Here is a 14,685-nt window from a genome sequence, read left to right as displayed (position 1 = left end):
CCTCAGAGCATGGAGTGGGAAAAAGTGTATATAAAATACTCTATGAAGAGTTAAGAAATGATTAGCTGATGTTTTAATAAATAGGTAATCGGTTGTTATAAATTATTATAGCATCCAGCAGATAATTTGTTGTTTATAAACATGGTTCATAACTAAGACTACGATTTAGTCATGGCAGTTACAGATTCCGTAACTTTACCAGACCTCCATGACTTCTTGGAGTTCAGCTGTTAACAGCTGAAGCTGGGGCTGGAGCCGAGGCTGGGGCAGGAGCCAGGGCTATAGTCCCCTTCCCCGCGGTGGGGACTGCAGCTGGGGCTGTATGCCTCTGCCCCACAGCTTCCACCAGCGGCTGCAACCATGGCTGTGCACCCCTGCCCCGCGTCAGGGGCTGCAGTCGGGGCCGTGCACCCCTACTCCACAGCTTCCACAGGGGGCTGCCACTGGGGCCATGCACCCCTCTCCTGCATAGGGGGCTGCAGCTGGGGCCGTGTGCCCAGGTCCCGTGGCTTCCACAGGGCTCTGTAACCAGGGCTGTGCACCTCTGCCCCACAGCTTGTACGGTTATTTTTAGTAAAAGACATGCATATGTCACAGGCTCCATAACTTTTTGTTTGTTACCTGTGACCTGTCTGTGACTTTTACTAAAAATAACTGTGACTAATTCTTAGCTTTATTTTTAACCATCTATAGCACCTTCTGTAGATGTGGCATAACTATCTATGATGCATGCTACTCATGTCTATACCATGGTTATAATATCTATTGATCATTTTAAACACTATATAAACTAGATATGAATGTTCCCTGAATATAAAGTATGACCTTTCTTTGTCTATCTGTGTATATATCTCACTGTATATGTATATGTTTGAATATATGTGTATGCCATTCACTCTGAAGAAGCTAGTGCCAGTAGTTGCCTTACACTTGTATAGTCCTCGTGTTCAGAAGAATGCAGGAATTACATTGTGCCCATGAGCAAGGCTCTTTAGCTCAGGTTTTTAATGATATATATGCTCCTAAAGATGCAGATAAGAACCTAGTGAAATTTTCAAAAGTGTCTAGATGCCTAACTCCCACTAGGGAGTTCCTCACCGAAATCCCACTAGGCGCCTATCTGCATCTTTAGGTGCTTAAATACCTTTTAAAATCTGGCCCCCTATGCCTTCTCTTCCCACAAGCACACCCCGAAAGGGACAATTATAATCTTTTAGGGATACTTACAAGTTTGGATTGATGTTCTGTTTTATCATACTTTGTTAAATAATATATTGTAATCTGGATTGCTCATTCTTTCTCCATCCCCACCCCCTCCAAGGTAAGTTTGATATTCCTTTGCTGGATGCCTCAGAACGTTCCTGCTAAATCTGGAGCTCAGCTCTTAATGATACTACGATGTCTCCGACCCCTTCGCATTTTCAAACTGGTGCCGCAAATGAGGAAAGTTGTACGAGAGCTGTTTAGTGGCTTCAAGGAAATCTTCTTGGTAAGTGCCAGTTATTTGTTCCTATGATAAAACAAGATGGAGAGTAATGATGTAAAATGTATTTCTGTAATTCAGCTTTGGTTTTTACTATTTTTTTTACGAGTTGCACTCTGTTTATACCTTATAGAGAAAATGCATTTTACACTTACTATTGGAGTTTAAAAAGTAACAAGTTAAAAAAGAAATTACCCATATAAAGTGCACTTGTTTTCATTCTTATTTAATAAGGATGCAGTAATAATTCTTTCACAAGTGACTTTGTTTATTCAGCATATCTTAGTACTGATGTAGATGACAGGATTACTGAGAGATAAAATACCGCAATTTCTGCTGGGGGAAGAGGATGAGAGACAGGATGTTTACGTGGCTGATCTACAGAAACCTAAGAAAACTTAGACTTGCAAAGATGAGAGTCTTTGTCACTCCTCATTCTTGTTATGAGACAGTTTGAGGGAATCCTACCCCTGATTGCAGCTCTGGAAATGGTGGTGGGTAGAGTTGCCTGGAAAACAAGAATTCTATCTCATAAACTTTTTTGAAGTTTTGGCATTTGGCTTTATTCCTCATTGAGATAAAACCAAGATCTTTTGAATTTTTTTGTACAAATCACACACACACACACACACACACACACACACACACACACACACACACACACACACACACACACACACACACACCCTTTTCAGAACAGCCAGTAACCCAGTGGTTAGAGCACTTATGTGGGATATGGGAGACCCAGGTTAAAATCTCTGTTTTACTGGTGGGATCCCAGAACCCATTATTACTGTTTTAGGAATAACAGCTCTTTCTCTCTCTTCCCCCAAAGTGGTGTGTGTTTGTTTGTTCTAGAATTTTTTTCCAGGATCAGGTCTCAAAACCTTGAGAGTGTGATAAGATTTTAGACTGGGCATGAGGGTTAGGAATAAAATCTTGCAATTTTATTGTATATGTTTATTAAATAGTGTGTTGTATATTCATGTATATTGTTTGGTTATAATACACAAAGTAGTCTCTTAATAAAGGGGCAAGGATCATTAGTTTAAGGCCAGTGTTTAACTTGCTTTATATCTGTTACAACCAGTTAAAATGTTTACATCATAATTCATTTATGCCTGACTGCTGTGGTGTTACAGAGCCAGACAGCCAGCAGAGGCAGCATGTTAATGAGCAAGACCTGATCTAGCAAAGCACTTAAGCATGTGTTTAACTTTAAGCACATGAGAAGTCTCATTGAAGTTAGTAGGAGTCTTCCCTTGCTTAAAGTTAAGCCACTGTGTTTGTATAGCACCTACTACAGTGAGGTTCTGGTCTCTAAGTAGGGCTTTGAGGTGCTACCATGGTACAAATAATAAAAAGAGTGTCAGTGATTGCTGGGTCAGGGCCTACACTAAAGGCCAATAGCTTAAGTTTCATAGGAAAATCTACTAAGGAAAAAAAACCCACTGCTTGTCTGATTAAAAAAGCCAAAATTAATATGAAATGCAATGATATTTCAAGTTGCTGAAATGGTATCACCAAAAAGACGTAATAACAGAAGTTTTAAAACATAAAAAAATACTTTTATCAGTTTCAATGGAGAAATTATTATAAAATGATACATTGTTATTCATAACACATAATGCATAAATTATAATTCATAGCACAAAGTTGTTTAGGGAGAGCCCCATTTTTAAAAGTTTCAGTGCAGCCAAAGTTGGAAGTGCAGTGGCTAAAAACTCAGTGGAGCAGGGAGAGTGCCTGCCATAAAATCCTCTAGGTCAGCATTATACCACCAACGGCTCATTCTTGGACTGCCCCGGAGGATCTAGCCCTTCACCTCTACTATGTAGGAGAAAAATTTAACTATATTTACATCACTTTCACAGGTGTCCATTCTTTTGCTGACATTAATGCTTGTTTTTGCAAGCTTTGGAGTTCAGCTTTTTGCTGGGAAACTGGCCAAGTGCAATGATCCAATCATCATCGCAAGGGTAAGAACTGCTTTTCTGTTTCAAAATACTAGTATACTCCATCCTCTCTGGGCAAGGGAGAAAACAAGTGGGAAAAACAACAAGCATTCAGTATGAAAAAGAGAAACTGTATGGCATTTCATGTACCCAAAAAAAGGGGGGGAGGGGATTTCTGTATTCGGTTGTACAATTAGAACAAAATGGGGTTTTTTTTTTTAATTCAAGGTGAAAAAAGAAAATAAGCTATTATCACCTGTCAATCCCCAGTAATGCAATCTGGCAAGGCGCATGCAATAGAGAAAGATATGCTCCCAGTCCTAAGAAGTATATGCCAACATTTTCAGACCTAGGTACCCACAGTTAGGCACCACAGGGTGGAATTTTTAAAAGTGCTCAAGTGATTTAGCAACATAAAAATGACCGTGACAAATTGGAGAACTGATCTGAAATGAGATGAAATTCAGTAAAGACAAATGTAAAGTACTACACTTAAGAAGGAAAAAGTAAATGTACAACTACAAAATGGGTGGTAGTACTGCTGAAAAGGATCTGAGGGTAGTGGATCACAAATTGAATATGAGCCAGCTATGTGATGCAGGTTCCAAAAAGTTAATATCATTCCGCCATTTATTAACAGGAGTGTTGTATGTAGCACACAAGAAGTAATTATTCCATTCTACTTGGCACTCGTGAGGTCTCAGCCGGAGTACTGTGTCCAGTTCTGGCTGCCACATTTTAGGAGAGATGTGTACAAATTGAAGAGACTCCAGAGGAGAACAATAGAAATGATAAATGGTTTAGAAAACCTGAGGAAAAGTTTAAAAAAAACTGGGCATGTTTATCTTGTGAAAAGAAGACTGAGGGAGGACGTGATAACAGTCTTCAAATATGACAGTTTCAGAGTAGCAGCCGTGTTAGTCTGTATTCGCAAAAATAAAAGGAGTACTTAGAGACAAACAAATTTATAACAAGCACAGTGATCAGTTGTTCTGCATGTCCACTCAAGGTAGGAGAAGAAGTTATGGATTTAATCTGCAGCAAGGGAGATTTAGGTTAGATAGGAGGAAAAAATTCCAACTAGAAGGATAGTTAACCTCTGAAATAGGCTTCCAAAGATGGAATCCCTGTCATTGGAGGTTTTTAAGGACAGGTTAGAAAAACATCTGTCAAGGGTGGTCCAGGTGCACTTGATCCCTCCTCAAAATGATGGGTAGACGAGATCATCTCTCGTTCCCTTCCAGCCCTACGTTTCTATGATTCTATAAGTCTCACTGATTTTCCATAGGATTTGTGCTCCTAAAGGTAGATTGTCACATAAAATGGTGCAGCAGTGCAGCTACACTGGTGTAACTGTGCCACTGTAGCACTTCAGTGCATATGTTACCTGCCCCAACTGAGAAGCCCTCCGGCGTAGTTAATCCACCTCCACGAAAGATGGTAGCTATAATGAAGGGAGAATTCTCGCTGTGTACACCGCAGGTTAGATCAATATAACTGCATAACTCAGGGATGTCAATTTTTCACACCCATGAGCGACGTAGTTATACCAATGTAAGTTTCTAGTGTAGAGATTGTCTAAGACTAGAGGCACTTTAAAAATCCCACTGCCGCTGGAAAGTCAGTTACATTTGTTCTCTTAAGTCACTTAGGAACTTTTGAAAATCCAACCCGAATGCCTTATTTGTTCATCTAAGCAAAGTGGTCTGATTCTCAGAGCTGTGGAACATCCCCATCTCTCCTGAGGTCAGTAAGACCTGTGGGAACACTCAGCACCATAAAAAATCAGATTGTTTTTGCTTAGCAGCCTTAATATTGGCTTGGGAGCCTGATTTTAAGACCCCATGTTTGAAAAGTTTGGCCATACTGATTTGCCCTTACAGATGTGCAGGAAGCCACCTCTTCCACGCCCTCTCATGCTTCTGCAGGGGCCTGTCAGAAATGTAGTCTCCGCACTTGGCACAGCACAAGGACTATCCCCTCGCTGCACTATTGGAGGTACAGATTGTCTTAAAGGAGACAGGGCAATGGGGCTACTTGCCACCTTACCAGGAAGCTGGACTTATTGCACGAGGAGAAGCAGACTGCCCTATCCCTGGGAGTGGTGCACATCCTCACCAGATTGGTCAGGGACAGAATGAGCTTCACTGAGATGGAATTCCTCCTGCAGACACCCTCTAGGATAATGCAGGGCTGTGCCAAAGTCACATAATTGAGTCTTAAATTAGACAGTACAGTAAGGGCACAAACATGGCATCCAGCTTCATAGCCAAATTCTTAACCCAGGTTTCATATGACCTCCCTTTTTTTCACTTTCACTGATTGAGAAAACAGTTGGGATCACTTAGATGTCTAAGAGCCAGTAATTGCAGGTGCAATGATTTTGGGGCAGAAAATTGTGCCTACCGTGTTAATTCATAAAGGGAAACCAGCGTTTCCAAACCAGGCTGTTATAGTCAGTGGACTGGGAATTCTTTAAATCATAGCATCAAAGCAGGATAGGCCTTAATCTTGCAACTTGCTCCATATGGACAGCCCCTGCATAGGCACAGAGCCCAGCTAAGTTCAGTGGGCCTCTGCACCAGCAAAAGGTCCACCAGTGCAGGACCAGGGGCATAGTAAAGAACATAGGGTGAAATCTCTGCCCCATTGAAGTCAATGTCAAAATCCCTTCCCCACATTTAGTGGGCTCATTGTCAAACCTGTGATATGTGATAGAATCCCTGGGGACCATTTCTCATTTGGTTGTCATGAATCTTTTCTGGTCGTGACACTGGAATGGATGTCTTCAATATATTACAGTTCTTCTTTGACTATTGTCCCTATGGGTGCTCTGTTGTAGGTGTCCCTTGCACCTGAGAATGGAGATCTTTGGTAGCAGTGCCTGTTGGGCCACACATGCACTCTTCCCTATCTCATACCATGAGCGGTGGCTATAAAGCCCTGTGCGGTCCAACCACCCTCATTTCCTTCTCAACCGCCCTTGTTCTGCTCTGAAATCGCGAGCCAAGCCCTTCATATGCCTGTTGTGCATTTCGTAATATTAGTGCTTCCACTGAACGTTCTAAGATAATACTTGTTTCCTTTATATTTATTTCTTTCCTTTTCTCCTTATTAAAAAAAACCCTTTCCTCTTTCTCCCCATTACTCTTTAGAGTAGCATAGGTTTCCTTTTTCTACGCCCTTCCTTACAGGGAAGTTCTCCCTACTTATGCCTGGATCTCCCAAGTTTAAGAGGCGCCGCTCCTGTCGTGAGGCACTCCCTGTGAACGACAGCCACTCATGGTATATACGCTGTTTGGATGAGGGGAAAAGTGCACCCTCTGCCTCAAATTGAAGGCACGGTACAGAAAGGACCATGAACTGAGATGAAAACTTTTACTAATGAAGAGCTCATTGTGATCTGCCTCAGATCCTGGCCACGATACCTCTCCTCTACAGTAGTCAACATCACTGTTCCCTCTAAGCTATGCACGTGTGAAACCCCCCCGCACACAAAAATTTGCACAGAAGCATAACAGTTTGCACAGAAGACATTTTTTGCACACATGGCCTGTCAAAAATTAGAGGAAACCATCTACCAGTCATCATCAACACTGTCATCTGTCAACGCCCACTCACTGCGAACCACTAAAAGAAAATCTACACACTCTCGTCAAGATGAGAAGAAATGGGCACCGAGCTCACCCACCAAAGAAAGGCATCCCCCATGAGGTCGGTAGCCTCGACATCTTCTGGGGCAAGACCTCGCTCCTTTGACCATCCGGGTACCTCTGGTACCAGCACTGTTGAGAGATCTAAGAACCCTAAGTGGGCAGGACCACATAAGCAGGTACCGTCATTCAGTACCGATAAGGACAAATCGCTAACTACAAGGCACTTTAATCCATATATAATCATATGAACTATTCCAAGGGGCTCAGTGCACTCAGCAAAAAGTTTAGATCCTTCAAACGGGAGATCTTCCTGGGGAGACTTGTCTGGGGAGCCCTGAGAGGTGAAGCCAGGGGGCTCGTCTCATTACCACAGAAGTCACAATGGATTGGACCACCATATCCGCAGCATACAGAGAGGTTTGTAGTGCCATGCATGCCAGGAGTTGTCCTTCTGTCACTAGTGCTTGGAACTGTTCTTTTTTTATCATCTGGGAGAGCAACACTCCATTCACTCAGCCTCTATACACCAGCACAGAAGAGAAGACAGCATAGATATCAAACTACCCCTAGATCTTGCCCTCCATATTTCACCCTTCAACAGCATTATGATCCACAACGTAGGCAACGGAGACCTCTTCCCAAATGTACACAGACATCAACACAGGCAGCTATGTCCCACGCATCTGTATGTCCCACGCACCTGCCTCCAAACAATAATTTTGAAAATTTGGTCGAGGCCCTGAGATGTCTCCCCGTGGTCCAGATGCTGCAGCCATCCAAATTACTCCATCAGTTTGGCGGCCATTTGACTCTGTTCTACCTGACATGACAGCAAGTCACCTCCGTCAAGTGGGTACTAGAAATCATCAGTAACGGGTATTCGATTCCATTCCTCTCTCTCCCACCCACCCCATCCTGCCCCTCTTCAGGGAACATTTTCATGAGCACCATCTATGAAAAGAAATAAACCATCTTCTGTGACTGGGACCTGTAGACCTTGTGCCATTCCAACTCAGCAGGAAAGACTTTTATTCCCACTATTTTCTAATCCAAAAGAAGTCTGACTGTGGAGGCAAATGCTAGACTTGGAGAAACTGCAACAATTTTGTCAAACTACAGAGGTTCAAGATGGTCACACTATCAACAATAATCCCAGCACTGGAACAGGAGGAAACTAGTTCTTGGCCCTCAACCTCCAAGACATATACTTCCATATTACCATACACCCTTTCCACAGGAGGTTCCTCAGATTTGTTCCAGGGTCCAACCATTTTCAGTAAAGAGTGATTTGGCCTCTTTATGGCACCCAGAGTATTTTCCAAAGTCCCGGAAGTGGTGGCGGCACCCCTCTGCAAACAAGGGGTTATAATAGTCCCATACCTACAATGATTGCCTCATCAAGGCTCTGTCCAGAGGCAACACGCTCCAAGTCATAACAAAAAGACCTTTTCTCAAAACTCAGCCTCCAGATAAATATACAAAAATCAACTGACACCAGTACAACAGCTAGAGTTTTTTGGGTCCCAACTAGATGCTATAAACGTCAGAGCTTTCCTCCCAGATCACAGATATTCCACAATAGTCAGTCTCATTTCCATCATGAGGACCAGCCCACAGATCTCCACCAGAACTTGCCTACAGTTGCTCGGTCATATGGCAGCGACCACATTCGTGGTAAAACACTCCAGATTACATATGCATTGCCTTCAGGGATGGCTACGAACAGCATACATACCCCACAGACACAGTCTGAATAAACTGCTCTCGATATCACTGAAGGTCAAGAACTGATTAGACTGGTGGACACAACCTCCCAATGTCTGCAAGGAGGATCCCTTCCTCCAATCGCTGTCCTTAATACTTATGATCAACGCCTCCCTACTCAGTTGGGAAGCACATCAACAGACCCATACGGTACAGGGCAAGTGGTCCCCATCAGAGTCCATGTTGCACATCAACCTAGAATTACATGTAGTCCGCAACACATGCTTACACTTTCTATCAATAATCAGACAATAGACAGTAAGAGTAATGATAGACAACATCGCCTGCATGTTTTATATCAACAGACAGGTGTGAGGTCTCAGTCCTTGTGTACAGAAGCACAAAAATTGTGGAACTGGTGCATCCAGCATGGCATCAGTATCTCAGCCGCATACTTACCTGGACACCAGAATACCAAGACTCACTGAGCAGGAAGTTCTCATAAGAACACAAGTGGGAGATAGACACAAGAACCTTACAGCATATATTCATCCACTGAGGATTCCCCAACATATATCTCTTTGCCACACCCAAGAATGCCAAATGCCCACAATTCTGCTCAAGAGAATAGGTCACCAAACTCGGCGGGACACCTTCCTCTTTTCATGGGATGCACCTCTCCTCTATGCCTTTCCACCTTTTCCCCTACTCTTCAAAGTGCTTCCCAAGGTACAAGTTGAATGATCCAGAGTCATTCTCATTGCCCCAACATGGCCACGACAAATATGGTATCCTTACCTCTTATGCCTGGTGGTCTGTCCACCTATCACCCTGCTGACTCCACACTTCCTCTCACAGGATGCAGGTCAGATTCTTCATCCAAATCTAGAATTTCTCCATCTGAAGGCATGGATCCTTCATGGTTCCAGAATACAGAGATGACCTGTTCAGAACAGATACAAGAGATTCTTTTAAAATAGCCAGTGTTCTTACCTACATACACGGAAAAGATTCTGAACTTGGTGTGACACCAAACATGTCTCAGCAATGAGTGCTCCTTTACCACTCATTCTGGATTATACCCTACATCTTAAAAGATCAGGGCTATTCGCAAGCTCTGTTCATGTGCAGCTGGCTGCCATTATTGCATTCCACTCCAAGATAGGTCATTCAGTATTCAGCCACCCAATGACAGAAAAATTCCTTAAGAGTTCCTACAGAATCTTTCCCTGAGGTACGAGAACCCACCCCTCCTTGGGATCTCAGCCTATCTCCCCAGCCCTCCATTTGAACCTATGGCAACCTGATCCTACATGCACCTATCCATTAAAATGGTCTTTCTCATATCCATCACATCTGCCCGATGGGTTGGAGAAATAGATGCCCTCATGATGTACCCCTCATACACAATCTTTTACAAAAAGAAGGTCACATTACAACCACACCTGAAGTTTTTACTCAAGGTACCATCCTCTTTCCATCTAAACTAACCTGTCCACCTCCCTCCTTCTTCCTAAACCACATGGCAAACAGCATGAAGCCATGACACCTTGGATGGCAGATGAACACTAGCCGTTTACCTTGACAGTCACCATGCTTATTCCTCTCTATAGATGAAAGATCAAAAGGATTGGTCATATCCAAACAACGTCTGTAAAAATGGGTCTCAGAATGCATCCACCTTTGCTACCAATGACACAAACTTCAAACCTCACCTGGAACTCATACACATTCCATTTGCTTGCTGTCCACCTCAATAGCTTTTCTAAATAACATGCCGATTACTGGCATTTGTAAGGCAGCCACATGGGCACCCATGGACACATTTAGTCAACATTATGCGATCACCCATGACACGGCATCAGATGCCATACTAGGACCACTGTTCTATCCTCCTTAGTAGATGTGCCTTTGAAGCCCCAGCCTTCCATCTAGGGGCCCTGCTCTACACTCACCTACAATGGAGCACCAATGGGAACACTACTCGGAGAAGAAGAGAGGGTTACTCACTCTGTGCAGTAACTGAGATTCTTCGAGATGTGTGTCCCTATGGGTGCTTCACTACCCTCCCTCCTTCCCTCCGCTTCAGAGTTCAAACGTAGGCTCTGTGGTAGAGAAGGAACTGAGGGCGGTTGAACCACACAGTGCTACATAGCCACTGCTCATAGCATGAGACAGGGAGGAGTGTGTGTGCAGCCCAACTGGCACTGCTGCCAAAGATCTCCGATCCCAGGCACAGGGATGCTACTGCACCTACAGTGGAGCACCCATAGGGACACACCTCTAGAAGAACCTCAGTTACTCTACAGAGTGAGTAACCCTCTCTTCCATGTCTTTTTCCTGCTTTCTTTTACAATACACACTGCTTTCTGTGGGAGATTATGATTGTAAGAATTGGAAGAAGCCTCACTGAAGAAGAGTGTTTCAGGAAGTGGTTTGAATGAAGAGAAGGTTGTTACATAGTGCAAAAGGAATGGGAGTGCCAGGCATTTGAGGAAGACATGAGAAAGATACCGAGTTCATGACACTTGAGCACTGAAGGACTGAACAGCGCAAAGGACTGGAAATGGGCTATGACACCTAGCAATCCTCGATCACCAGTTAAACTCCAGGCCAGGCTGATAGTGACAAAAAGTACCAGCCAGTGTTACATGGCCTGTGTGAAGCAGATTAATAGCGTCATTCCACTTGCAGTCAAGCATCACATAAACACCATGATACTCTCAGAAAAAAGGCCAAGAGCTGAATGAACTTGCAGATTTACTAGTCCTCTCAGTCTTGGAGGGGGCCTTGAAGTGCCTAATGATGATTCTACATTGTCACTGCTCATGCTGTATCTTCCCTGCATATGAAAAAGTTCAGTTCCCAATGCAATTAATCCAGTACCTAAAAAATAACCCTTTTGTTCCATTTACACTGTTTCAAGGTGCCTTATTTATTGTTCTGTTTGTGTTGTGCAGTGTCCTCACCTCTCTGCAGGTCTATATTTCACCCAATATGCTCTATTTTACTATAGGAAGATTGTCATGGCATCTTCAGAATAAATGTAAGTGTTTCAAAAAATCTGAATTTAAAGCTAAGACCTGGAGAGAAGAAGCCTGGATTTTGGGTGCCACGAGTCTGGTGAGTAGTTGTAATTGGGCCAATCTTTCTTTAGATAATTCAGTTGCTAATCTGCTGCAGGACCCAAACACTGCAGCATTTTAGTACTGAAAGTAGCAAATAACATTGGTGACAAACAGACCAATCTAGTTTCCCTACCAACCTGAGGGAAATGCAGAAAAGGCAAACATGCTGCCTATTATTGTACACATCAGATATTTCCTATTTTATACACAAGGAAATATTGTGGTTAGGGCTGTCAAGCGATTAAGAACATTAATCGCAATTAATCACGGGATTAAAAAATTATGATTAATTGCACGATTAATCACACTGTTAAACAATAATAGAATACCATTTATTTAAATATTTTGGATGCTTTTTACATTTTCATATATATTCAATTATAACACAGAATTCAAAATGTACAGTGCTCACTTTATATTTATTTTTATTACAAATATTTGCATGGTAAAAAAACAAAAGAAATAGTGTTTTTCAATTCACTTAATACAAGTACTGTAGTGCAATTTCTTTATCATGAAAGTTGAACTTACGTACAAAAAAACTGCATTCCAAAATAAAACATTGAAAAACTTTAAACCTACAAGTCCACTCAGTCCTATTTCTTGTTCAGCCAGTCACTCAGACAAACAAGTTTGTTTACATTTGCAGGAGATAATGCTGCCTGCTTCTTGTTTACAATGTCACCTGAAAGTGAGAATGTGGCACTATTGTAGCCGGCATTGCAAGATATTTATGTGCCAGATGCTCTAAAAATTTGTGTCCCTTCATGCTTCAACCACCATTCCAGAGGACATGTGTCCATGCTGATGGTGGGTTCTGCTAGGAAACGATACAAAGCAGTGCAGACAAACACATGTTCATTTTCATCATCTGAATTAGATGCCACCAGCAGAAGGTTGATTTTCTTTTTGGGGGGTTCAGCATCTGTAGTTTCCGCATCGGAGTGTTGCTCTTTTAAGACTTCTGAAAGCATGCTCCACACCTCGTCCTCTCAGATTTCGGAAGACACTTCAGATTCTTAAACCTTGAGTCAAGTGCTATAGCTATCTTTAGAAATCTCTCATTGGTTCTTTCTCTGTGTTTTGTCAGATCTGCAGTGAAAGTGTTCTTAAAATGAACAACATGTGCTGGGTCATCATGTGAGACTGCTATAGCACGGAATATATAGCAGAATGCTGGTAAAACAGAGCAGGAGACATACAATTCTCCCCCATGTAGTTGAGTCACAAATTTGATTAACTAATTATTTTTTAACAAGCATCATCAGCATGGAAGCATGTCCTCTAGAATGGTGGCTGAAACATGAAGGGGCAATATGAATGTTTAGCATATCTAGCATCTAAATACCTTCTAATGCCTGCTACAAAAGTCCCATGTGAACACCTGCTCTCACTTTCTGGTGACATTGTAAATAAGAAATGGACAGCATTATCTCCCATAAATGTAAACAAACTTGTTTGTCTTCGTGATTGGTTGAACAAGAGGTAGGACTGAGTGGACTTGTAGGCTCTAAAGTTTTACATGGTTTTGTTTTTGAGTTTATGTAACAACAACAACAACAAATCTACATTTGTAAGTTGCACTTGCAATATAAAGAGATTGCAGTACAATACTTGTATGAAGTGAATTGAAAAATGCTATTTATTTATCATTTTACAATGCATATATTTGTAATCAAAAATAATATAAAGTGAGCACTGTACACTTTGTAATCTGTGTTGTTATTGAAATCGATACATTTGAAAATGTAGAAAAAAATCCACAAATATTTAATACATTTCAATTGGTATTCTATTGTTTAACTGTGATTAAAATTGTGATTAATCATGATTCATTTTTTTGAGTTAATGGTGTGCGTTAACTGCAATTAATCAACAACCCTAATTGTGGTATCTCAGATGCAACAATGATTTAATGGCTACAATAAGTTTATGGTTTATATTCTGAAAGTGTCAATTTAAAATTTTCTAACACCTAAAAATGTGTGAAAATTGTCTTTAATTGCTTATATTTTGAAAGGAGGTTGTTTCACTTTTTGCAAATTCAACCAAACAACTACAATTATTTTAATGTGGGGGGTAGGGGAGTAAAAGAACATGGTAGCAAGGGAAGATTCTGAGCCATCCTACACTAACGAAATAATACACTGTGATTTGAACAGTCAATGAAGCTGTTGCATCTGCAGAACTCTTTCAGCTTCTGTATGCTTCAGATAAATTCTGAAGGCAGAATTCCTGTAAGTAAGCAAATTCAATCCACTTCAGCTTGATCCAGAAATAACTAAAAAGATCTTAATCAGCAAAGCTATGAAGTTTGGAGAATTTTTTTGTCACTGCAGAAAATGTGTTACCTCAAGGAGGTGAGGACCAATTGTTGGCCTTGTAGGACCAGATTTTCAAGAGCCCAGTACCTGATAGCCTGTGGGTCACAGTGCGAGCTATGTCCATACAGCAAGCTATGGTTGTGATTCCCCGTCTCGTGTGCACATACCCCTGGTAGCTCAATTAGTGCTAGTATGAGTATAAACAGTAGTGGAGCTGCAGTATCATGGGCAGTGGCAATGGAGACATGGCTGAGCAGGTTTGTACTAAGCGCAGCTGAACCGTGCCTCTGCTGCCACTGCCTGTGATACACAGCTACACAACTGTTTATACCCACACTAACTCTCGTCGAGCTACCGCGAGTATGTGTACACGAGCAGGGGAATCACACTCATATTGTAGACATAGCTTTAGTGGTGAGATTTTCCAAAAAGTTA

At 42.0% G+C, this 14,685-nt stretch overlaps 1 protein-coding gene across 2 annotated transcripts in view; it reads left to right on the top strand.

Moving 5' to 3' along the window:
- NALCN (sodium leak channel, non-selective) overlaps positions 1–14,685 on the top strand; it is a 389,689-nt gene that overhangs the window by 344,667 nt on the left and 30,337 nt on the right. For both annotated transcript variants that reach the window (XM_038386658.2, XM_038386660.2), the window contains exons 26-28: positions 1,322–1,489; positions 3,358–3,462; positions 11,815–11,921. In XM_038386658.2, coding sequence (XP_038242586.1) covers positions 1,322–1,489; positions 3,358–3,462; positions 11,815–11,921 — 380 coding nt within the window. The remainder of the gene's footprint in view (positions 1–1,321; positions 1,490–3,357; positions 3,463–11,814; positions 11,922–14,685) is intronic.

Source organism: Dermochelys coriacea, chromosome 1 (genome assembly GCF_009764565.3).
Source record: "Dermochelys coriacea isolate rDerCor1 chromosome 1, rDerCor1.pri.v4, whole genome shotgun sequence".
Taxonomy (NCBI): domain Eukaryota; kingdom Metazoa; phylum Chordata; order Testudines; family Dermochelyidae; genus Dermochelys; species Dermochelys coriacea.
The sequence above is the reverse complement of the archived record's forward strand: the minus strand, read 5'-3'. Positions and strand labels throughout refer to the sequence as shown.